Below are 26,729 nucleotides of genomic sequence, written 5' to 3' on the forward strand. Positions count from 1 at the left end.
GCAAAATGATGTGCACCATGAATGTCTGTGTGATTTTTGAAAGCCCTTATTTGGGCTTGGTGGCGAGGGGGTGATTTGGGATGCTAGCGGCACATATATATATGCAAAGTCTATACCATTGTAAACACACACACTCAAACGAACTACTTTTGTGATCTGCGAAGCATAATTCAAGGACAGCAAACCATCATTGAGCAGCGAATTATCTTCTATTGCTGGCAAACTGTTCTTAAGGTCAAGCGAACTACCATTGAGGGCAGCGAACCTTACCCTAGGTGCAGCAACTGTTCTTTCTGTCAGCAATCATCATTGGAAGGTCAGAAATCTCCTTATTGAAGACAGCGAACATCATTTGAAGACTGTGAATTATCATTGGTGACAGTGATCTTCATTCTAAGGCTGCAAACTTCATCTCTGAGTCAGCGAACCTACTTGTGACAGCAACCACTCTATTCTCAGAGATAAGTGCATTATTGTGTATGCTGTTCTTCTGTGCATATCTTACTGGTCTTAATTGCTTCAAGTGTTGAAGCATATTGTAATTACCTCTGATTGTTGCATAATAAAGATCTGAGATTAGTTGCTGGGTCTTTCACCTCCAAGAGGGAGGTTTTCCCAGGGTAGTTTGGTGTTCTTTGTGTGCATTGACTTGTCTATCTGTTATTATTATCTAATTTACTAGAGTCTGACCTAAAATTAACAATATGATGTCATGTGTGGTATTTTGAACTTAATTACTGCTGCAAAAAATTTATATGGTTTTGCATGGATAAACCCAAACCACCCCCCCCCCAAAGAAATTGACTAAACCTAACCAAAAGCCCAAACCCATATCTGAACCAGTACCATGACCAGTAACTTAGTTTTCAACAAAACCAAATAACTTAGCCTCGAAGTAGAGCCTTTAAGTTGTTTTAGGTGTTTGGATATCAAGTTGTATTGTAAGATTGTGGAGGCTTCAACAAGATAGTAAGCCTTATAATCAGAAATCTCGAGATAGTGTCATAGGGAATTTATCCCACTCTTCTAGATTTTTCTCACACTAGATTTCTTCAAGTCAATCTTGTTTTGTCCATCAATTTCTTGTCATTTTTGCTCTATACTCTTTATTAGCTTCCATAATGTTGTTTGAATGAAAGAACTTGATTTCTAGCACTCTTAGGACTACCTTATATAAGTTTTACTTTAAAATAGCAAGTTTATCATTCTTTTATTGATTGGAGCAATTAGGGTTTATGTTGATAGATCAAGGTGTGGAATATTCCCCCTAGTTATGAATCAAATAACAAAATCACTAGTCATGTAATGGATATAGTTGGACAGCCTACTTAATATAGCTTTCATTCAAATAACATACTCTATAATTCACCTAATAATCTTAACCAATCATTTGCAGTGAAGTTCATTGTTGGTCAACTTGTTTTATTGATTTTGCAAGTTAGGATGTAAAATATGGTGCAATGTTGCCTCATAAGCATATAATACATATATGTTCTATGAGCATATGATGTCTTATATAGGAAACACGTGTCACATGGTGATAATAACACATATCTAAGTGTTAAAATTGTTTCCCAAGTGATAATATGCAAGGTAAAGCATGCATTATATATATATATGGTTTTTGTGTCTCTTGTATCCCTCAATGATATGTACCCTTCTCAAAAACTTCAGAAACATTACTATACTTATAAAAGGTAATGTCACATGGCATAACATATTTCAGTAGCTATAGAACTTTTTTCATCGTATTTGAGTTGTATTAAAACACATGACATTTGTTAGATCCTCAAAGTCATGTATTCAACAACTTAGGATACCGCATTCAGATTTATTCATTGTTTTTCTCTTTTCCAATAATTTATGATGAACAGACATACATCTTATCCAATTTTACTTGTGGCTTATGCCACATTGGTATTGGAAAGGATTGATCTCTTTCCCCATTTCCATTTATTTACAGTAGAAACTGTCTTCAAAAATTTCAGATTAGGGCATCAAGAATTTGAAATTCACAGTCTATGAACATGTATCGCATAATCATTTAAACTCCAACATTAGATTAAGCTTACTGGACAAATTTTATTAAACCATGGTACCTGAACTGGAATCCCGAATTATTATTTTTTTTTATCTCCCACATTTCGATGTTGTTTTCCAGCTTGAATCTCAATAACATGAAACCAATGTATGTGGACTAAAATAGCCACACTAAAAGTTCAGATTCATTTCCATAAATATATAATTGAAATGGTTTTAGCCTCTAACCAATAAATTATCTTATAGAAAATAAATATGAAGTGTTCTTTTTGTGAAGGAAAATGCATAAAGTGAATCAAAATGCCATTTCGTCTACAATACTTTTCCTTGTTCAGTTACACGAATCGGAAGAAGCACTAAGTTAGCTGACAGGAATTGCAAAACCTGACAAGTAAATCCTACCTTGTATCAACACCTACAACTCCAATTGGAACAACAATTCGGTGAGGCCACTGGAGAGTATCTGAAACAATTGAGTTTACTATGTCCTGTATAGAAAAGCAAATGAATGTTCTTTCAGCTTAAGTCAAAGTATTAAAGTTCTATAGAAACATGATTTGTTTCTTTTGAGTAGACAAAACGGAAAGGGAAACAGATCTATGAAATAACACGATTCAAAGAATTATCAACAAACTTACGTCTATCATGTCTGATAGACCAGGAATAGCTGTTAAGCTCCCTCCAATTGCTTTCAACGTATAGTCAATTTTAGGCTTGGGCTGCAACACAGAAGGAAAATATGCGAATTATAAACTATAATTCTTTAGACAGAAAATAAGCCAAACTGCTTTCAATTTAATTCAGACTATATTATTAATTACATTTATGAATATCAATTTTATCATATGCTTTTAGCCTACAAGGCATTGTGGACTTTTTCACTTCAAGAGAAGTTGAACTCTAAATACGTTGAATCCAGTAGAAGAGATGATCTAGAAAATAAATAAATTTGTTACAAGTAATATATGGTTTCACATAAGAACTCCACCTTTGGCTAATACTTTATTGGAAGATAATAAAGCTTCAAAAAAATTGCCTGGACAAAGGTAAAAATATCATCAATGTCCCAACAAAATATGTACATGGCTACTGTGTACAATTAGCAATTCAGGAATTGCAATTAGTTTGCAAAAAAAAATTTGCAACCAAATCCTTTACCTTGCAAAAGGAATAGGAGTAATGATAGCTTTGCCGAAAGTTGCAATCAGAGACGAATAAGTAAATCTCAATTTTTGAGGAAGGTAATTTTAAAAAAATTGAGCATGTTATCTTAAAGCGTGCATATTGCAATAGATGAAATCTTGAGAGAGTAAACCTTCATCCCGTTCCTCTGAGTAATTGATGACAATGAACCTTGAATAACGTACATTCGAGAGTATGGATAAATTATTAAACCAAGGAAAAGATATAGGAGGTTCTTGAAAATCACATGGACAAATGCAACTGCCTGCCAAACTGTAGAAAATGGGGGGAAATGCAATGCTACTGTTTATAGTATTTAGATGAATCGGCAGAGGTTTACAATTACAAACACATGGACTTTAAGGAAATGTTATTCAATGCAACAAACAGATAAGATAGCCCAAAATTTGAGAGGACTTACAATCTTTTGAAGTAGAATGAAATTCAAATGAACAAAGAAAACACGGATATAGCAGAATTGTGATGCTTCTAGTTCTAATGACAAAAGATATAAGTTTACAATCCGATTAGTGAAGAATAGTTTTACATATCTTGAAAAAGAAAAAAATTGAGGAACCCACATTCCCATTCATTTTAGTAAAAGAAATCAGTGTGTTAAAAGTCAGCAACTCTTTTTGAGTCTCTATAAACGTCTCGTAGACTCAGCTGAGCCTTCCAAAACACGGAAAATCAACTAAAATTTTTTTTTAGAAAGCCAAAAACAATTCTAATGTCATATACTGTTTTCAAATTGTCCATCATAGGCCAACTTTTTTCACCAAGTCCTAGTCTAAATCCCAATGTCATGCCCCTGCCATGACTTCTATATTTCCAGAAAATTGTCTTATCATATAAGACTTCACAATTTTCTGATTGGGCCAAGGCAAAAAGAGAGAATAAACTGACTCCATCCTCTCGATTCAATTCAACCCCAATGCTTAGGATAATATGTGCACAACGATTCCTATACAAGGGCAGATATGATTAATATGTAACTATCTTATTACTGCAGCCAGCGATAGAGTGGTCTTTATAAGATCTGGCGTAGTCATGAGCAGCACTCAAAATAATGTTAATTACAATATGGGTCAGCGATTTCAATGAATCAACAAAGATTATGTTAGTCAAGACAAACCATAGGCAGCACTTCACACTGATAACTAAGGCATGGGTTATTAATGGCCTGATTCATTACAATGAGAAACACAATGACAAGACAAGGGACACAAAGGGAAAAGATACCTCCCTTGTGGAAATTTACACCAGAACAAGAGACACAACCTTTCATGCTATCTTAAGGAATATAAAAGCCAGGTGATTGTGCCAAAAACATTATCAAGGAACAGCATCAAAAGAGATAAGCATTTAATCTGATAAGAGTTTGCAAACTCAGAATAGATATATATTAAACAGCAGCTTACATACTTATAAAATATTGTGGTATGAAGGATGATGCATAGCAATATGATTTGATTTGTTATTGGTCTTTCATTGGATTGAAGTAGGAATGGATGCAGATATTCTGTTGCTTCTAATGTATACACAATTAATCTTAAAGTAGGAATGTATGCACAATTAATGATAATGAAGATTCCTTTAAAGCTTCAGCCAATCTGCCGTCTCATTATGGAGGGGAGATATGTGCATATAAGGAATGCAAGTAGCATAATAGTCCATTCAAGTAGTGGTAACCCCAGGTGAGGCTGGGAGGCTGAATGGCGGGTTTGATTATGTGCTCGTGGGCTTGATGGTAGGCTCAAGGCACCTTGTATGATCTCCCATGGTGCTTCATAATGTGGATAAGTTGTCGGTTAAAGCCTTAAGAGAATCCCACATGAATATCATGAGAGTTATTGTGTTAATTAGACCTCTTTTTAACATTGTTGAATTATATGTTTATTTGTCTGTGATAACTAACCTGGTTGCAGGCTCTAATTCAAGGCATTAATCCATACTTCATTCAGGAATTCTAGGGAAAATTGAGTAAGTCCTAATAGGGGACACTACACCCAACACCACAGAAGAAATTAAATCAACAAGCATAACTTGTATTTCTCCAAAGAACTGGTGTAATTTTTTTATAACATGCCCTTGAGGATAGAAATTTTGAGTTTGGAGGTTTGCTTACAAAAACATCATGAAATATAATTGTGTATTATAATGATTGTGATGTCCATTTATTAGATTTCTATATAAAATATATTGATGATAAGATGCTAGATCGTGTGGGTATTTTTCAATTGACAAAATTATGAGGATGATTTTATATAGTCTTTTTGAATTACACAAGTCCATTAATAGAAGGTGCCATGTCCCCTTTTTATGAAAAGTTAATCAAAGGACCCTTAGCCTACTGTTTTATTCCCCTAAGGGAAACAATTTAATAATTTAATTTAAATTGACCAGAAAATAACTTTTTATTTTCTTCTTAAAAGGTAATTTATGTTTTAGTATTAAAAAGTTGTTTTAAAAAGAGAGGGCCAATAAAGTGTCACCTGGACTAAAGGCCAAAAGTAATGTTATTTAAAATCCCTTTCCGGTCATTTTGAGGAAAAAAATTAAATATTATATTCCTTCAAAGAACCCCTATAAAGGGAGAGGTTTGAGAAAGAAGTATCTATTGTGCTGTAATCGAACCTCCATTTTTAAGATTGAACCCCTCTGTTCATCTTTCTATCTAAAGACAAAAACCCTCTATTTTTCCTTTTGGATTCAACAATGAAAACATTCCTATCCATTCAAGCAATTCTACAAGGATTATCATGTATGTTGAACATTGCAGAAGTATTTCTAGTTCAATCAATTTGCATTGGAGAATATTATTTGCGGCCATTATTTCCAGCCATACCAATCCTGGGCCTACATTACATTTTTAAGGTAAGTTTGGTGTCTTTTGGAGGGACCATATAGTTGCAGCAGCAGTAAGCAGCCATACTTCTTCATAAGGAATCACAGCTTTCTTCAATCTTAAAATGTTATACTCCTTACTGTGAGTCAAACTTACTTAAAATCAGCTTTTCTGAGGATTTACCAGCTTTGTGAGATTTATCAGCTTTTTAGGACAAAATCAACTTTTTTTGGATTCTTTAAATTAGTCGTACATTTCTGAATACTACTGAATAAATTTTTATATTGATGTACTTTTCCAAATCAGCCCATCTTATCCCCTTTCTGCCATAAAGTATAATTTTATCTCCTTGTGGGTCCTGTACCATTGTGGGAGCCTAGGGAATTATTTTTGAAGTCTGAGGTAGCCGTACAACTCCAAGGAAAAGTTAAGAGGCTTTTTTATTAGCTGTACCATTTAGCTGTTTGTGTACTTCAGCAGTTGTACAGTTGCAACTCAGTACTGTGAGTGACTCAGCATTCTTTTTATAAGCAGATTTTGGAGTTAGCTATAGCCTATACTTGCTGCATTATATTATTTTCCTGAGTTTTGCTAGAAATTGAACATTTCTAAATATTCTGTGTGGATGACTGCTAGAAAACAGCGATCTTAGATATAATTTCAGAACTATTGTTAAGAATTCCAACAGTTATAAATCAGAATTTGTGTGCATTTCCGCACTGTCTCATTGTATGGATCTATGCAGTTCTCCAACCAAATAGATATAGATTTGTATTTGTTTTGGAACGTTTGTCACCAAACCCACATTGTGTTTGGATTCTCATCCATCATTAGCTGTGCAGATTGCCACTAGCATGCATATTTAATTTGTATTTCTAGCCACCATATGCTCTCAACCTAGCCATTATGGGATCTCGTTGATTAGAAAGTGTTGGAATTTATGCATTGTTATTGTAAATTTGTCAAGTGTTCCAATATTCTAGTTTAAGACATTATAAAAGCTAGACATTTTCTTCAATCAAAAATAATCCTTCTCTTATTCCCGCACTGATGTGGCTCTAATAAGCCACCTGAATAAGTGCATCACTTGCATTTGATTTCTTGGATCAAGAAGAACTTGATGTGAATGGCAGACATAACTAACACTTATTTGGGAACCCACCCATTACTTAGGGTTACAATGCTTCAAATGAACACGTCATAATCCATTCTATTCATGAAGCATCTAGGTGAGTCTTGGTTTGCATCCTACATTGTTGGTTCATTTGAATATCTATAGTGTATTCCACGTCAACTCATTTGAATTTGAATTTTTGTGAGTTGTGTCCACTTCCACCACAAAATAAAGCACCATCATTATTTTTCCCTTTGAATTATTTGGGACATTTCATCTTTTGAGGCATCAAGAAGAGGGAAGCATAGTCCTTTAAACCCAACAACATAACAAGGGAAAAGGATGTTCAGTTTGGTGTCAATGCATGGAAAGAAAACTTCCGAATGGAACAACTCACTTTTCTCCATCCCAATCGGACAATTTCATTTTTCTTTTTTCCTCTCAGTCCCTTTTGGACTACAACTCCATAAAGGAGAGATTTTTTGTTTCTCAAAGATCACTTGTTTAACAGGTGGAAAAAAATTGTATGCTCCACAATCAAACAACTTCACAATGCTATGTAACATCATCTAATGATGATATGCAGTCAATTATGCATTTGTACTAGTTTGTGTATTTAAATCAATTCTATGCCATTGGTCTAGTTACTTTTATCCTTCTTAGTAGTTGTCAACTTTGATCACAAAGCATTAATATTGACTTATAATAACATAACATGTGGGTTTCTTTCTCTTGCATGCCTGGCAATCTTTGTCACTTTGTTGTCTTTTACATCATCATAACTCACTCATCCATTTTGAAATATTAGGCCTGCCTACCTCAAGATAGGCTATCCAGCATGTCATAATGTTGGCGCTGTCAATTCTGTGATGGGAGAGTGTTCTCAGATAATAATCTGGCCTCTTCCTCCTTGGCATAATTTCTAGCCTATCCAAGCCCTATGTTGACCCTTTTTGACCCCCCTGTGACCCCTATTTTGCAACATAGAGGCATCTGACAATTTCAATAGTGTTTAGCAACTCAGTCATCCAATCAAACAGATATAAAGTATCTCAGGCCTGATATACAGATGGTTTTGCCTGTGTTGTTACTAAACTGAAAAAAAAAGTTCTTAATATTGCTCTAACTACTCCAGGAAGTTCCTTATTCATTGGAAACTGTTTTCCTGACCCTACCTACTCTCTAAGTTTATAAAAACGTCTTGTTTGGGTATTTCTTCCTTTTATGCAGCTGCAGTGAAGCCTTCTCTACATTCCTCTGGATTTGAGCTTTAAATTGAGTGTAGCAAAATTATATTGTTTTATTTGCATTATGATGTGCCTCAAAATTCATCAATGTTTATTCAATGTTGTATAAAAACAGTTAAAAACAAGTCGACAGTGGCCAGCAATTCCATCATCTCTATTGAACAGCATATTTAGTATGTCTTGGTGTTATCTCTACAAATAATTATGATGGATAGAGAGTAACGTTGTTTACTAAGCTAGCAATAGCTTTCAATTCTGCCAGATTGCTGCATCTTGCTACCAAACCTAATAAAGTTTTTATTTTTATACTTAGAATGTCAAGTGAGGGAAAACAAGGCTCTACCCACTATGTAAGTATTGTGGTTGTGTGTAATGTCCCCTTTTGGGATATACCTGATTTTTACCCAAAAATAATAATTCCAATAATATAATTTATTTACAAAGAGTATTCTTTCACTAAATTACATAATAGCAATTGAACTTAAGAAAATAATCAATTAACATCAAACAAATGATCATAACAATTCCTATGCATTTGGATCCATACTACAGCTTTTTCCAACAGCCAATCATCCAAATATTTGATGGGAATGCATGATAGGGTGTCAAGAGATTGTTCTCCACAACTTAAGCCCAAGGGCACGGAACATCCAACTGAGACAATTCAACCCCTTGGCCCACAAGCAAAACAACTTGGGGCTATCTATTTAATTGATGGCATCTCCCTACCATGTTTCCTTGCTAATCCCACATAAGACTGCTTGTAGGAAAATTAATTGATTAAATACTAATTCTAAGATTCTTGATGGATTGGCAATTTTATTAAATAAACAACTTAAAGCTTCCTAACTGATTTAAAAACAAGTAAATAGTAAATACAACCCTGTTGCATATCAATCACTTTTATAAATATTATAGACAGCTGTATTTCCTCTGTATTATATTCAGAATCAGACTTGATGATTCCTCATCCCCTATACTCATATCATATATTTTCACAAATGAACTTACTCATTTCAGGCTGATAATATTAGGTCAGATTCTGCTCTTATTGGGTCAAATGCTTTTTTCCATTCATTTGATGCCCACATTTCTTATTCTTTACTTTCTATATGATCATTCCATAATTCATATCATATATAAACTTACTAATTCAAGGCTGTTAACCATAAGTCAGATTTCTGCCTTTTCTTTTTTATTTTTCTGATCTCCAATCAAATGTCCATTCCATTTGATTTGATCCTTCTTAGATGCCTTCCACAAATGAAGTGTCTCTTATTTTATATCTTTGTTTGTGGGAAAGGTTACATCCTTTCACTATCATCATCTCCTTTTCGAAGGGATGCATCTCGTCCTAACCAATCCCTACCTTTGAGGGCAATTATATAATAGTTGGTGAATATAATTTCCTCAAACTAGTCGATGGCCCTTGCTATAATCCCAGTTGGCCCTTAAAATTATTTAATGCCATTTTAATTTCTTTGGTAGGGGTCAGCCTCTTGCCTTTATATTAGATTGCACTGCCTACGTTTTTAATTTATTTATTAAGGTTGCAATTTAGTTATTCAAGTTGTGATTTCTAGCAGGGGCATGACATCATGTTCCAAGGTCAAAGGGATCAAGTGGAACAGCCACCATCACATGTAAGCCTTGTGAAATGTCATGGCAAGGTACTTACACAAGGGTGAGGGCTCGTTTCCTCCACATACTTGGAAAAGGTGTCAATCATTGTCTAAATGATATAGATCGATATGATGTTGTTAGAGAACAAGAAAGGGCATATGGGAAAGTGTCTAATTCGAGCTCTCACACTTCTATGACAAGGGCAACTATTGCAAATCGAAATCAAAATAGAGAGTTAGATGTGGATGTGTCTGCTAGAGGTGTTCATGTGACAGCAAAAGACATAGTAATAGAATATTCTCCCAAAAGAGACCACACATTGGCAGCTCAAACCCCATTGGAAGATTTTTTGATGTTGCAAGGTCAAGAAGTTGTTGATGTTGGGACTGCATGCTTCTTTTATGCAAATGCAATACATTTAATGTTTCTCCCTCACCTTTCTACGCACGGATGGTACATGCTATCAATAATAGACCAACTAGATATAAATGATCTCAGTATGAAAAGCTTCGCACTACACTAATTGTTAAAGAAAAAAAATTATTAAAGCAACAAATTGCACCAATAAAAAGAGTGTAGTCCATAGAAGGACGTAGTATTGTGATGGATGGGTGGACAGATGCTAGAAATCATCTGCCACTTAATATCATTGAAATGCACACTAGAAATACTGAGAGCGGGGGGGGATCAGTATTTCAGATTTTTTTAACTCTTTAAAAGCACAAAATAACATAAACAAAAATATAGCAATTATCAAGACACAAACACCAAATTTCTCCTGGAAAACCCTTTCGGGTAAAAAACCACGGCAAATCAAATTCTTTCATTAGCTAAATAGGCACCAACCCAGAATACACAAGAGAGCACCAACTCTCCTTGAAACAGAAACTAAAATTTTATATTTTTCAAAACTCTGATCTTTTTTGTGACTTTGTTAATCACCACTATTACAGCACTTCTTTATCACGGCACATCTCAGTCACAGCCTTAGCATAAGTTTTTGTTACTTCAAACCTCAAAATATTCTGCTGAAAAATATCACTCAGCACACCTAACATATGATTTTCCTTTTGTTTTGATCTCAAACCTCTTTATATTTATTAAAAAAAACAGTCGCTGAGTATATTCACTACTTCCCCTTGCTATTTTCTGTAGTGTTAATTCAAGCAATCAGATGTTAATCTAACCAATTAATTATAATCAGACTGTGAATAAACAGTAGTAGTAATAAAACACAAGACACAAGACGCCAATACCCTGGGAAAACCTCCCTCTTGGAGGTGAAAAACCCAGCCTTAAATATGATATGTATTATCTCAATTGTAGGCAATTACAATATAGAAAACTTATCTCAGATTGCTGTCCAAACAGCAAGTTGACAAGGTAATGAAGGATGCAGCCCTAATCAACAGTAGATGACCAAAAAGAGGATCAGCAGCAGATGACAACAATAGGCTGGAGCAGAATTGCAGAAGATCTTGACAACTTGGCCCAACAATATCCTTGACTGAATTCGCACAAGTGAAGAGTTCGCTAAAATATAGGAGAGCAGATTGCATTTGCTAAGAATGTTGTGTAAATGACTTCATCTTCAAGTGGATTATATACCATCCTTTTGGCACTAAACATCCTCAAGTCGACTTGCAAGATAAATAATTAATATTATACATTTTCCCACGTTAGGTATTGGGTCCAGCCCAATAGCCACCACGTTACAATTGAGCCCAGCCCAAAACATAGTTAATTGTTACATTTGGGTCTACCCTATCTACAAGTTACATTCAATATAGGACCACAAGTTACATCGCCCAATTAGGGTCAGACCAAATTGCAAGTTACATTTATAGGGCCTGTCCTATCCACAAGTTACATTATATATAGGTCTTGCCCAAACAAGACATAATTACAAGTTACATGTATTTGGGCCTAGCCCTAAGTTCAATTTACATAATAGATAATACATGTGTATTTTAATTGTTATTGACAACATTAAAATACAATAGATAGGTATCTGAGCTAGCTACTATTTCAACACTCCCTCTTAGCTAGGGAGGATAGCTGCCACTTGTCATGATCCATTCAAGACCTTCACCTTGCATTGCCGGCAACGATGAATGTATAAGCTCCATAGGGTATACTTGCAATAAAACACATAAATATCATTAACTCATTTCATGATGTCCATCTTGCATTGCCCGCAGAGGATAGATCCACCTTGCATTGCCCGCAGAGGGTGGAAGAGGTCTTACACCTCAACCTTCTCCCAGAGAGGGATACACTATCATAATCTTTCATCTTGCACCCAAGCATAGAGTGGAGTTACATAACCATTGTCCTCCATCTTGCACACAAGCATAGAATGAAAACATAGTCCTCCATCTTGCACACTAGCATAGAATGGAATCTAATAAACATAATCCTCCATCTTGCACACAAGCATAGACAAGATCCACCTTACATTGCCCGCAAAGCGTGGAGAGGATCTTTGCTACCATCTTACATTGCCCGCAGAGGATGGTAACAATTACTCTTCTCCCTGAGAAGATTACACTACCACCTTACATTGCCCACAGAGGGTGGTTGATACAACACAATGTATCACTGAGGTTGAGACTCTCTCTCAACCAAGGCGGTGTTCTCCACAGCTCCAAGTCTATCTTTTGAAGTACTCAAGCTTCAAGAAACTTGGTGAGAACATCTGCAACACAGCATTGTCCTGTCATAAAACATTGAATTGTCAAGTATCTCTATACAACCCTGATGATAAATCAAAGCAACATAACAAGAATTTTGAGAAACCACACAGCTTCTCTTGATGCAACACTTGCAACAATGTATTTAGCTTCAACAATACTCAATGCAACTGAGGACTATTCCTATAGATTCAAGAGATCGCAGCGCGTGAACGCTTGAAGTGTTTTCCTTGTCCATAACACTTCTTGACCAATCTGAACCTAAGTAGTCTTTTAATGATGGCAGCTTCAGCCCATAATCAATTGTGTCTTGCAAATATATCAAAATATGGTTAGCTTTGATTAGCTGAAGCACTCACCAATCAACCTGCCTCTATTCAAATGAATTTGCACGATCATAGTTGGTTGCAGACATACTCAACTTCTTCAAGTTAGTTTCCATGTAAGTTTACAATCCATAATTCTATAACAATAGAAAACTTGACTTAGAATAATTTCATTAGATCCTTGCCACACTTCTAACCTAGAAGTAATGCATTTTAGTTTTAGATCTTCCATCTCAATTCTGAGCTAATTCTTTCTTATATCAAATCATGAGACTATCTTTATCAGTCAGAGTTAGATCATCCACATAAGGAATCAGAATTAGCATTTCAAATACTTTAAGGAACAAGTTTTACAAAACCCTAGGCTTATCAAGTACTCTTTCATACCAAGAGTTTTATTGAAGATCATAGGGCTCCCTCTTAATCCTCAATGTCAGACTGATAGCCAAGCATCATAGTATCATAAGTATTCATAAACAAGGATGAGAAATGCCAACTTCACCTTTTATAAATTGGACCCATGGCGCAATAATGATCATGACATATCTTCAAACTTCTTCTAATTGAGTGTGAAGATCCTTATGCCTTATTTTAAAGCTCCCTCTGAAGCCACATCAATCCAAGCTTATGGATTTCTGATGTCAGTATGGCCTTCCCTCGACATGCATCACCTACTATATGAGGTTATATAAAAATGATCTTGGGTGGGGATCACAACATTCATGATAAGTTAGATGCATCCCTTTAACAATATAATCAATGATACATAGAATGTTGAGACAATACTTATGTGACACAAATTAAAGAAGCCAGCGTGTGGCATACAACCTGAAACTTGTACATCACCATACAAGTTATAAAAAAAAACTCAATCAGATCATAGATGAGGGATTACTAATACCTTTTAATAGTGAAGTACCACATGATGGTGACATAGAATGTTTACAAGGAGAGTGAAGTATACTTACCAATGAAGATACTAACCAAGTAATGATAATTAGAGCCTGAAAGAGAACAATACTTCCATGGATCAATAGCAATTAGTAAGCTGCAGTATAATCAAAATAATTCTGATAAAGAATATAAAGGTATTTCAGACCAAACCTCTAGTCATCCAACAACAAACACATCAAAAGAATTAATCTTCTGATCAAGCATAAAACAACAGTCTAATATTATTTTCAGATTTGCCCTTTTTAGCACTCCAAATTCCAACAACTGCTAGTGGTATATGTATATGTGTGTGTGTGTGTGTGTGTGTGTGTGTAATGTCCCCTGATGGGACCCTCTTATATTAAGATATGTGCATAGTGATTACAATATGGGAACACTATTGTCAACTAAGCTTGGTTTGGACTCTGCACAACAGATTAGTCAACATTTCCATTATGCCTTGATAGACTATGTACATATCATAGTTATGTCACAATACAAAGTATCATCTCTATCACTTTTATAACATCTTCTAATCTCGTATCACTTGAGATTCAGAAGCAAAGGTACAACATATATAATGCAAGTTAACTTATAGCATATGCATTATACATACAATGATATAGTATAGTGAAATAATGCACTGTAGTGCCGTATAAATTTTCACAATATGCTGATATACAAAGTAGAATAATCATGCATTTGAATCACTGCAAATCAATAACTCTCAATAGAGTATAATCAAGAATGATATCACTTTCTAATACAACTAAACTCATCTCAAAGAATGCCTACAACAATATGCATATATAATGTTCTTTATTCAAAAACTGTAATAAAACTATCATCCTCTTAAATAAAAGAAGTAATAAAAAATACAAATGCGTCCTTGAATACCTTAACAAATAATACTTCCTTTTCAAATCCGTTTTGAATTTCTTTTAACAAATAAACAATAATAATCATCTTGGAAATTGCTGAACTGAAATAGTGATCATCTTAACAGAATAGAAGAAAACTTGTTACCATAATACAACTTCACCAAAATTGAGCACCAAATCTAAACTAGTGTTATTGAAAAGTAAACATTGATCATATAGCCACAAATCCTTGAATGATCAAACTAAACCATAGGCCGGAGACATCAAACAAGGGTTAAGAATTAAAAAAAAAGTATGCTTTTAAATAACCAGTTGGAACAGGGGTATGCAAAACTATGATAAACATAGATTACAATAATCAAACCCTCAATTCATAATACTGGGGTATACAAAATATAAAAGGGAACTTGAACTAGGGTTTACATGAACAACATTAACCACTATCTATTCCAAACAGTATACTCGAACAAGGGTTTGAATACTAGTCTTAACTTTTAACATAGTAAGTCTTGAGGACAACATACAGGTTTAACTCCATAACAAAGATTATATAACTTTTCTTGCAACAAGCCCTAACAAGGGCTTACAAAAACAAAACTAAATACATTTAACAAAAATTTACTTTAGAGGCGAAAACCAAACTAGGGTTTTACGAACAGTTGCAAATAATCTTTCCTTAATACATAGCTAAACTTGTTTTTCAAAATATAAGTTTAACACAAGCAAAACCACAATAATGCAGAGATAAACAACAACACGCAACTCTACTAACACAATAACCTTTTTCAAGATTATACAAACAACGATAAAGTTTAGGGAAACGAAAACACCTAAAACCACCTCATGTTTCATGTTGTGCTCATACTGTAGGTAACCACCTCCAAACTACCATCATGATGCCACAAGCCCTAGTTGCCCTGCGTGCCCTAGCTCGAGGGCACACAAAGATGAAATAACAAAATGCATGATTAAATCTGATCACTGGTTAGTACGAACCTGGCTCTGATACCATGTTAATTTCTAGCAATCAGATGTTTAACTAACCAATTAATTATAATCAGACTGTGAATAAACAGTAATAGTAATAAAACACAAGACACAAGATGCCAATACCCTGGGAAAACCTCCCTCTTGGAAGTGAAAAACCCAGCCTTAAATATGATATGTATTATCTCAATTGTAGGCAATTACAATATAGCAAACTTATCTCAGATTGTTGTCCAAACAGCAAGTTGACAAGGTAATGAAGGATGCAGCCCTAATCAACAGTAGATGACCAAAAGAGAGGATCAGCAGCAGATGACAACAATAGGCTGGAGCAGAATTGCAAAAGATCTTGACAACTTCGCCCAACAATATCCTTGACTAAATTCGCACAAGTGAAGAGTTCGCTAAAATGTAGGAGAGTAGATTGCATTTGCTAAGAATGACTGTGTAAATGACTTCATCTTCAAGTGGACTATATACCATCCTTTTGGTGCTAAACATCCTCAAGTCGACTTGCAAGATAAATAATTAATATTATACATTTTCCCACGTTAGGTATCGGGTCCAGCCCAATAGCCACCACGTTACAATTGAGCCCAGCCCAAAACATAGTTAATTGTTACATTTGGGTCTACCCTATCTACAAGTTACATTCAGTATAGGACCACAAGTTACATCGCCCAATTAGGGTCAGACCAAATTGCAAGTTACATTTATAGGGCCTGTCCTATCCACAAGTTACATTATATATAGGTCTTGCCCAAACAAGACATAATTACAAGTTACATGTATTTGGGCCCAGCCCTAAGTTCAATTTACATAATAGATAATACATGTGTATTTTAATTGTTATTGACAACATTAAAATACAATAGATAGGTATCCGAGCTAGCTACTACAGTTGGCAGACGTTACAAAAATAAAAGAGACTGTCTTCTGAAGATTACATTGTGCAGCAAATTCCACGACCCTTTTTAAGTTGGACGTTATAAAGACTTATCAAAAAAAAATCGCTAAACCTTTTCAAACTGATTTTCACGTGGCAATAAAGTCTGAAAGAAAACAATTTTGTTGACAAGCAACATAAAATCTGTATGACTCGCGATACCCTTTTTTATTAAATAGTAGCTCAAATACCTGTCGTTATTGACAAGCTGACTATATACTCTTTTCGTTTCCATTAAGGTATCATGCCAACAAGGATATCAATTTTTGACGCATGCCTCTTTAAATTTTTTGAATTACAAACACTATCATCTGCACACATAGCTAGAAATAATAAAACAAACATGGAAATTTGAGAAAGGCATTACCAAGATGCCTCATACACACCCAAAATATGTTCTGAAACTGACGGTCCAAAAATAGGATAAGAATAAATAAATCTGTTCCAACCAAAACCACAAACCATAGAGAAAAAGATAGTAAATGCATATTGAACATGTTACAACCACAACCTTGTATTTACCTCTACAAAAAGATATACGGTACAAAACATTATTTTTATACTTCTCCTTATTTAAAATTGCTGCCATATTCAAAACTAATGCAGCCCATAATAAGAAATTAATTCGATTCCAATGCTAGCATGGCATGAAAATTGACTTGGCATGGGCAATAGATGAAGTAGACAAGTAGGCATCCGACATAGACAAGCAACCAGCTTAAGCTAACAAACAACCAGTTCAACCAGACAGGCAGGTAGCTGAAACACATAGGCAAGCAGCTGAACCTAGCAACCAAGTAACCAGCTAGCTCAACCAAGTAACCAAGCAACTCAACAAACCAACCAACCAACTCAATCTACCACTTTGAGTAATTCTCTAAAATTTATACGACCTTGAATCATCATCCTTTGACATCAATGACAAAATATCCAACAATCTCCCCTTTTGTCATTGATGGCAACTCCAATTGCAACAAGCCTGAAAACAAAACAAAGTTGTGCCCCCTAAATTATTACTCCCCCTTTGACATCAATGACTAATTTCAATCTACAAAACTGAATTGGGGCATAAAATGTGACAATAAACACTTCCCCTGAGTTAAACAATACTTCAATGGTCTAGTGAGATCACTCCCAAATTTTGTCTCAAACATTCAAAAGCATCTCTTGGCAAAGGTTTGGTAAACAAATCGGCAATCTACTCTTTAGTTGAAACATTTTCTAGCTTAACCTCCTAATTAGTAACTTGATCTCTCAAAAAATGATACTAAATAGGACTATGTGTAGTCCTAGAGTCCATAATAAGATTCTTAGAAATATTAATGGCAATTGCGTTATCACAAAAAATAGATATAGTATGATTAAATTCTATCTTAATATCCCTCAGTGTCTGCTTCATCCAAAGAACTTGTGTACAAAAGGACATTGCCGCAAGATATTCCGCTTCAGCTGTAGACAAGGAAGTAGATGCTTGTTTTTTACTCAGCATAGAAAAAAGACAGCCACCTAGCTAGAATGCACCTCCACTTGTTCTCTTCCTATCATCAACTAAACTACCCCAATCAACATCAATATAAGCTGTAAGTGTAAAATGATTACCTTTACGATACCAAAGCCCATAATCCATAGTACCCTTAAGATACTCGAAGATCCTCTTAACTGCAAGAATGTGAACATCCTTAGGAGTAGCCTGAAATCTAGCAACATAGCCAACAGCTTGCATGATGTTAGGTCTAGTGTCTATAACATATAATAAACTCCCTATCATTGACATGTAAAGTGTTTGATCAGCATCTAAAGACTCATCATCTTTACTAAGTTTATATCCTCTCACCATAGGAGTGCTCACTGGATTACAATCCTCCATCTTAAATCTTTTCAACATTTCTCTAATATACTTAGTTTGGGAAATAAAAATACTTTTCTCTAATTGATGAAGTTGTAAGCCAAGGAAGAAAGACAACTCTCCTAACATGGACATTTCAAACTCTTTCTTCATATTGGTAGCAAACACTTTGCACATGTTCTCAAAATCACTTCCAAAAATCAAATCATCAACATAGACTACTACGATCAGCATGTGATTACCTTCTTTCACATATAAGTTGTTGTCCGCTATTCCTCTTCTATATCCTTGTTGTTGTAAATAACGGTCAAGCCCATCATACCAAGCACATGGTGCTTGTTTAAGGCCATAAAGGGCCTTTTTCAGCTTTCAAACATAATTCTAATTTTTTGATAACACAAATCCATCAGGCTGTTCTACATAAACTTCTTTATTCAAATCACCATTCAAAAAGGCAGATTTGACATCCATTTGAAAAACTTTAAAACCTTTAAAAGAAGCAAAGGCTAAGAACATTCTAATTGCTTCTGAATGAGCAACAGGAGCAAAGGTTTCATCAAAATCAATACCTTCTACCTAGGCATAACCTTTACACACAAGCCTTACCTTGGCCATCCTTATTTAACTTGTTTTTGTAGACCCATTTTGCATTTTGTACCAATCACATTCTTATCTTTAGGCCTTGGGACAAGTTCCCAAGTTTCACTCTTTTGAATTTGATCTAGCTCTTCTTTCATAGCAACTACCCAAGACTTGTCTTCTACTGCCTCCTCAAAACTCTTTAATTCAATCATGGACAGCAAAGAGATGCCTTCAACTTCATAATAATTAACATTCCTTCTTGTGGCTCTAGGTCTGTCCTCTTGAAGAATTTGATTGATTGGATGATTCTTTTGAACAAATTTGGAAGAAGTCTTCAGAGAGGTTTTGATTGTTGTCTTGTTTTGATCATGTGATTGAGTGTATCCAGCAGATGTATTTGATGTCCCAAACTGATTATCTGCTGCCTCAACATCGGGATGTGTATCAACTACTTCATTTTGACCAATTTCAATTCATTACTTGCTATCCCAGCTTGCATACAAAAAGAAGGTTGTGGATCGGCACTTTCAGCTTCATCATTCTATAAACTATCATCACAACCTTGCAACTTTTCACAAGTGTAAGAAATCTCATGAACTCTAAAACAATGTTTTCAACAATCTTATGCAATCTCTTGTTTAAACATTTATAAGCTTTTCTTTTGGAAGAATATCCTAAAAAGATACCTTCATTTGCTCTAGGATCAAACTTACCAAGGTTATCTTCATCCCTCTTAATGTAACAAGGGCTACCAAAAACTCTACAATACATAACTGAAGCTGCCTTACCATTCCATGGCTCATATGGTGTCTTGCTATGTTTAGCTCTAATCATCCCTGTGTTTTGAATGTAGACAATTGTATGGACTGCTTCCTTCCAAAAAGAATCACTCACCTTGGACTCATTCATCACACTACATGCCATTTCTTGGACTGATCTATTATTCCTCTCAACGACACCATTTTGTTGAGGTGTTATAGCAGTTGAATACTGTCTTTTAATTCCATGTTTCTCACAAAACTTATGAAGTCGATGGATGTAAATTCTCCTCCATTGTCTAAATGTAGGCATTTGATTTTCAACCAAGGCTTTAAAAGCCTTGAACTTCTCTATAGCCTCTGATTTCTCCTTCAAAAAGGTAACCCAAGTCATACATGAATAATCATCAATCAAGAGCATAAAATATTTCTCACCTTGCATGCTTGTAGTTCTTGTCGAACCACACAAAACAGTGTGTATCAACTCAAGAGGTTTAGTACTTGAATACTCCTTTGATTTGAAGCTTCTTCTTGTTTCTTTGCCTAGTTGGCACTCCTTACACACGGTGTCAAAAGGTTTAGTAAGTTGTGGCATGTCTCTAATAGCTTCCTTTCTGCTGATCTAAATGCGACTATGAAAATTCATGTATCCCAATCTCTTCTGCCATAACCATGTTTCATCAAGCAAACTTAAACAGCATGTTTCACTCTTAACATCATCAAGAACATACAAGTTGTTAGCAGCCCTACTAGCATCAGCAATGTGTACACCACCTTTACTGACTTTACAAAAATCTGAACTGAAAACTAAGCTATGTCCTTGATCACACAACTGACTTACAATCAGAAAATTATGCTTCAGACTTTCTACAAACAAAACATTTTCAACTTTTGTCTTGCCATCATTCAAAATTAATGTACCTTTACCTGCCACCTTTGCTGATGAATTACCTCCAAACCTCACCTTGCCTCCATTAGATTTTTTGAGAGTCAAAAACTTATTCTCATCTCCAGTCATGTATCTGGAGCAATCACTATCAACATACCAAATGTCTTTCTCATTTTGTGCAAGAAGAGCTGTTTGCACAATTAGAGACTCTACTGGAGCTTGTTTCTCCTTCCTCCAAATTTTAAGACTTTGCTTTGCCCATAGAAAAATCTGCCATATCACTTTTGCAATCTTTTGCATTGTGACCAAGGTTATTGCATTTGAAACATACAACATTGTAATTTCTTAATGGAGCAAAATGATTCCTACTTATGACTTTGAAATCGTTTCTTGTAGACACTCTACAGTTTATTGCCTTCTGTCCAAAATAATTACAAGCATAGCAATAACCATAAAAGAAAGAATTGTTAAACCTAATTAGATGTGTTTGCCTTGAGATTGGAGACATCTTGAGAGCATTATGTCTGATTTTGGACATCAAATCTTTTTAACTTCCACCAAAACCTGTCTGTTGTTCCTCTTTTGCAAATTTGGAACATTGACTTTCTTCAAGGCCAACCCCACCTTTATTAGAAGACTGTTTTTGTGAATTTTATGTCATCTAATGACATGGAGCTTTTTTAATTAATACTCTCATGGTTCAGCAATGTAGAAGATTTATCTAACTTTCTGAGAGAAACAATTTCAACTTCAAGTTTCTCACAGCTTTCCTCTTTTAGCTTGATCTTAATTTTTAGTTCTTTTTCAGTCTTCTTTGCTTCATTCTGGATTTTCAAATCAACTAAGAGTTTTTCAGCATCTTCAAGTGCCTAAGATTTCTTTATTTTTTCTTCACTTTCTTCTTGGAGCAGCAGCTTCAAATTCTGATTTTTCTTCTTTAGTTTTTTTATTTCCGCTAAGGCAATTATCAATTCTAGCTCAAAATCAACTCTTTCACCCACGCCCTTAAGAGAGTTCACAACTTCGTCAATTCTCAAAAAGTAAGAAGCCACATTTTCTTCTTTCATCCTCAAACTTTCAAACTGCATTATATGAGTCAGAATTTTAGAATTTTTTACCTTTTCATCTCCTTCATATGCATTTTTGAGTTTATCCCACATGGCTTGAGTAGTGTCCCAATGCATGACCTTCACAAATTATGACTCGGATAAGCCACACAATATTGCATTCATGGCTTTAGCATTGCTCTCAAAAGCTCTCTTTTCATCAGCATTGAATGGAAGATTAGGAGTTGTGTTGTGTAAATAATTATTCATCATGGATATTATTACACCTTACTTTAGTTTACTTAGGATAATGCATTTCATAGTAGTTTGGGTATGAGACACTTGGGTGTTTGTGCCACATTGGGATAGCGTTTGTAGGAGAATTTCCACCTTTTATGGTGTTGATCCTATTACTACTTTATCATATCCACTTATTGTGGAGTGATAATTCCACCTTCGTTGGGTGATCCACCTCATGTGGAATATTTTATTGTTTCTCCTACCTACCACACCTATTTCCTACCTACCCTTGTTTCTTGTTGAGTCACATGTCATGTTTGTGTGCTCACATATCCATATAGCCTTGCCTATATATGCAAGTTCATATTCATTGTATGTAACAACTATTGATCTATTGATCATCTATCTATTGATGAGAATACAGTTTATTCTTGTCCTATATTTTGTCTCTCTATTTTGTACATTTCATTGAGCTCTTGATTTTGGCAAAATCTCACATGGTATCAAAGCCATTAGAGTGTCATTGATTCGTCTTTGAAAGGCATTCTTGCAACGTCAAGAGGCAAATCTGAGGAGCAGCATCTTTTGGAGGCGTCCTAGACCAGATCCAACCTCGCCATTGCGTCCAGGCGGCCATTTCCATAAATTTTGACTATAAAGTCAACCTATTTTGGTGAGAGAAAAAATTTCACCAACTTTGCTATATTTGTACGGATTTCGAAAAAAAAGATTTTAAAAAAAGATTCTTTTTCTGCAAAAAAATATATTTCATTTGACGCAGAAAAAAAATATATATTTAGAAAAAATTCGGATATATTTTTTTTGAAAAAAAAAATTCAAAAAAAAAAATCAAAAAAAAATTATTTTGGGGGGGTCCCGTGACCAACCCCCATCCCGTACTCTGCGAATTTCATTTTCTGCCGTGCTCCCCGTCGTGCTCCCCGTCGTGCTCCCCGCCATCCTCCCGTACTGCTTGTACTGTGCTCCAGCCCGCAAACCCTTGTACCAGCGGCCCTTGTACCACCGCCATAATCTCCGCCTGGCCCGACACCCTCCTCCCGACCCCTCCATCTCAGGCTGCCGTCCATCGTGGAGCTCCCGTTGCGAGTCGTTGCCACTAACTTCACAGAGACGCTACCACTCCCGACCCCCACTGTCCATTGTCGGTCGGCCTCCATGGCTCCTCCCGGCACCGGCACCGCCAACCTCCGTCGCCGACCATCCCGCTCGCCGACCACTGTGCTGGCACCAGGCTCCCTGTCCGCCCCCCGGCCACCGACTGCCGCCATGACTACTTCCGTTCACCGTGGTCCCGCCAACTTTTCTTCCAACGCAGACTTCCAACGACCCCTCCAGTCCTCCCAACCGTGTTCACCTGTCGGGACCCTCTCTGCCACCTCATCCGCCACGTGGACTGCGACAAATCAGCTACACACATCAGCATGCCACCTCAGCTGACATGTCACCATATCGTACGACACCTCTGCAGTTTCGTACTTGCCACGTCATATGTTCGTACAGTACAGACGCCACACAGACGGGGAGGTGACGTTTTTGCGATGGCTAGACAACCGTCAAATTTAGACTCCCAGTTTGTTGACCTCGTCAAATTTTTGGAATTTTTGCAGGCCCCTCTCATTGAGCTTTTTGATTTTGCAATTCAACTTCAAATGGCCATATCTTGCTCATTTTTGCTCCTTTTTTGGTACAATTTTTTTTTAAATGGGCTAGAATTTTGTGTACTTTCTTGTGGTGGAATTGTTTTCTGATTTTGATGGATAGATTTTTCAGAAATCTCAGTTTTTTGGTGACTGTATCTGTCCAATCCTTGTTTCTGCAACTTCCGCAACTCTATTTGGTCTCATATGAACTCCTTTTCAGGTGCCGTTTCTTTTTAAAGTGCATAATTTTTCGTCTACTCTCATAATATACTATCAGTTTGCAGCAATTTTGGGTAGAAATTGTACTTTCAGCATATAGTCTTTTTTGGCCAATTTGGCACTTGTATTGCATAGAGCTATCTTGTTGGTCTTTTGCATTGTAGTTCTCAGCCTATTGGGGCAGTTGTAAAACAAAATCAGAAGTCCACCTTGCCATTGTTTGCAAGTGGCCTATTGTACACGCACTACATATAAAGTGTCAAAACCATCATTTTTGGGGGGGTACTTTCACTGATTGAATTTGGGGGGGTGTCTATTGTGCTTTTGTGCTCTTGTGTTCCTTCCTTCTTGCTGCTATGGGTTCTTCTAAGTTTCCTCTCGACTCCTCATAATTATGCTACTTGGAAAATTGATGCATGGAGTAAACTTATGGAAAAAGTACTAACTCGTTATATTGATGGAACTATTGTTGCTCCCGCTGATCCTAAGGCTGATCATGTTGGTCACTTGGATTGGCTCACTAAAAATATCATGGTAATTGGTACCTTAAGAAAGTATGTATCAAAGGATCTCATTTTTTATATTGAGAAATGTACTCTAATCAAGGATGTTTGGCAAAAGTTTCAAGACTTGTATGGTCAAGTTGATAAGATTAGAGGATATCAGATTGATAGTGATCTCACCATGTTAGATCCTAAGAACTTTGATACTATACAAGATTATGTCACTAAGGCAAAAGAGTTGAGGGCACAACTCAAGGATTGTGGCATTGATAAGAAGGATAATCAATTGATCTTCAATTTGATGGGCAAACTTCCACAAGAATATGCAGCATTTGTTTCCAGTTTCCAAACCCATAGGATGACAATGGGTTCAAGCTACACAATGCCTACATTTCATGCTTTCGCTGACATGTTGATGATGGAACAAACTAAGTTGATAAGCATGGGCATTCTTGAGACTTCTAAGTCTCAAGCATTAGTGGCAAATCAAGGGAACAAAGGAAATCAAGGAAAGGACAACTCAAACAAGAAGAAATGGCAATCAAAGCCTAAAGACAAAGCATCACCTTCTCCACAACAAGGAGATTCATCCTCTTCCAAGAGGGACAATTCACCTAGGAGGGAGAGACCTACTTGTGCCTATTGTAAAAAGTTTGGACATAAGGAGCGTCGTTGCCATTCTAAGAAGATTGATGAGCTCACACACATCTACAAAACGTACAACATTGATTTGCCTAATGCCTACTAGAAGGATGATTCATCAACTTCCACTTCCTCACAATCAAAAGGGAAAGGGCAAGCATTCATGGCTTCTACAAGTGGGAAGACTCACTCTTTTGGGACAACAAAAGGAAAAGCTCTTTGTGCTACTACAAGTCATGATTCAAGGAGATGGCTTCTAGATTCAGGGGCTTCTCATCATATGGCATCTTCGCAGTCTATGTTCTCTACATTTGAGCTTTGTACCATGCCGCAAATTTTGATGGGCAATCATACATACATGGATGTGATTGGGAAAGGAACTATTGCCATTGGGGATAACTCCTTCAATGATGTGTTGTGTGTACCCCATTTGACAAACAATCTCCTTTCCATCTATCAAATCACATATGGGGCAACTAAGAGAATTGTGGAATTCACACCTGAGTCAGTTTTCATTAGAGACTTGCAGACTAAAGCTATCATTGCAACTAGGGTGGTTGATCATGCATCTCGGTTATACTCCTTTTCAAATTTTGTTGATGATAATGATTTCACATATATTGATTCTTCACATGATGATCACAACTTTTGAGAACTTTGGGTACTTGAACTTGGGGATTCTCACATGTGACCCCGTTCTTGAGCCTTGTGTTTCATCTTCTCCTATTGATATCACATCACCTATTGCACCTGATGAAGCGGATAGTGCGACGGTTTTGCCTTCTTGTGATTCAATACAACAGGATATATCTTGTCTTCCAGCTTCAGTTTCATAGGATGAGTACTTGACAGACATTGCAGATTTGTTTGTGGAATCCTACATTGCAGATTTGGGAGACATCATTGATGATATCCATCTTCTCTTTGATGAAGATGATCCTTCTTCGATTGTTGCAAGGGAACACTCTGATCCTCTTGTTCATTCTCTAATATAATCATTCCTTCGAGGTTGATATGATTGTAGATTCTTATGTATATCAGTTGGAAGAGGTCTCTTTATGTTTAGAGGAGACATGTGAGTCTTTGGGACATGTTCTACATTCATCTCCACTAGATCTTGGAGTACCTTTTTCAGCAGTGTGGAGCAGTTTACCACCTTTGGAAGGGGTATCTTTCAGGATCGACATGGGGACACTTGAGCAGTTTTCAGAGACTTCATTCATCATGAGTTTTTTTCATTCATCTTCCCTTCATGAGTGGGGAGACTTTATGGATACACCTTTGGTTTTGTTTCTTCCTAAAGGGAGGAATGTTGTTCGACGTTCGTGGAGCAGTTTCTTCATACATCATCGAGCTTCTATCATTTGTGTTGATTCTACATTGAGGGGGGGCTTCCTAGCTTCTCTTCTTCTCTCATATGGGGGGGGACTTTTTCCTCATATGGGGTTTTGTTCCTCACATGCTTCTATGAGAGTTCTCTTGTATAGATTTCATCTCTCTTTTGTGGGAGGGTTTTTCCCATC

At 36.1% G+C, this 26,729-nt stretch overlaps 1 protein-coding gene across 1 annotated transcript in view; it reads right to left on the bottom strand.

The window, feature by feature from the left end:
• LOC131066475 (calcium-dependent lipid-binding protein) overlaps nucleotides 1-26,729 on the bottom strand; it is a 154,748-nt gene that overhangs the window by 45,224 nt on the left and 82,795 nt on the right. The window contains exons 7-8 of the mRNA XM_058001244.2: nucleotides 2,679-2,759; nucleotides 2,443-2,528 (exon numbers count right to left, since the gene is read on the bottom strand). Coding sequence (XP_057857227.1) covers nucleotides 2,443-2,528; nucleotides 2,679-2,759 — 167 coding nt within the window. The remainder of the gene's footprint in view (nucleotides 1-2,442; nucleotides 2,529-2,678; nucleotides 2,760-26,729) is intronic.

Source organism: Cryptomeria japonica, chromosome 11, assembly GCF_030272615.1.
Source record: "Cryptomeria japonica chromosome 11, Sugi_1.0, whole genome shotgun sequence".
NCBI lineage: Eukaryota > Viridiplantae > Streptophyta > Pinopsida > Cupressales > Cupressaceae > Cryptomeria > Cryptomeria japonica.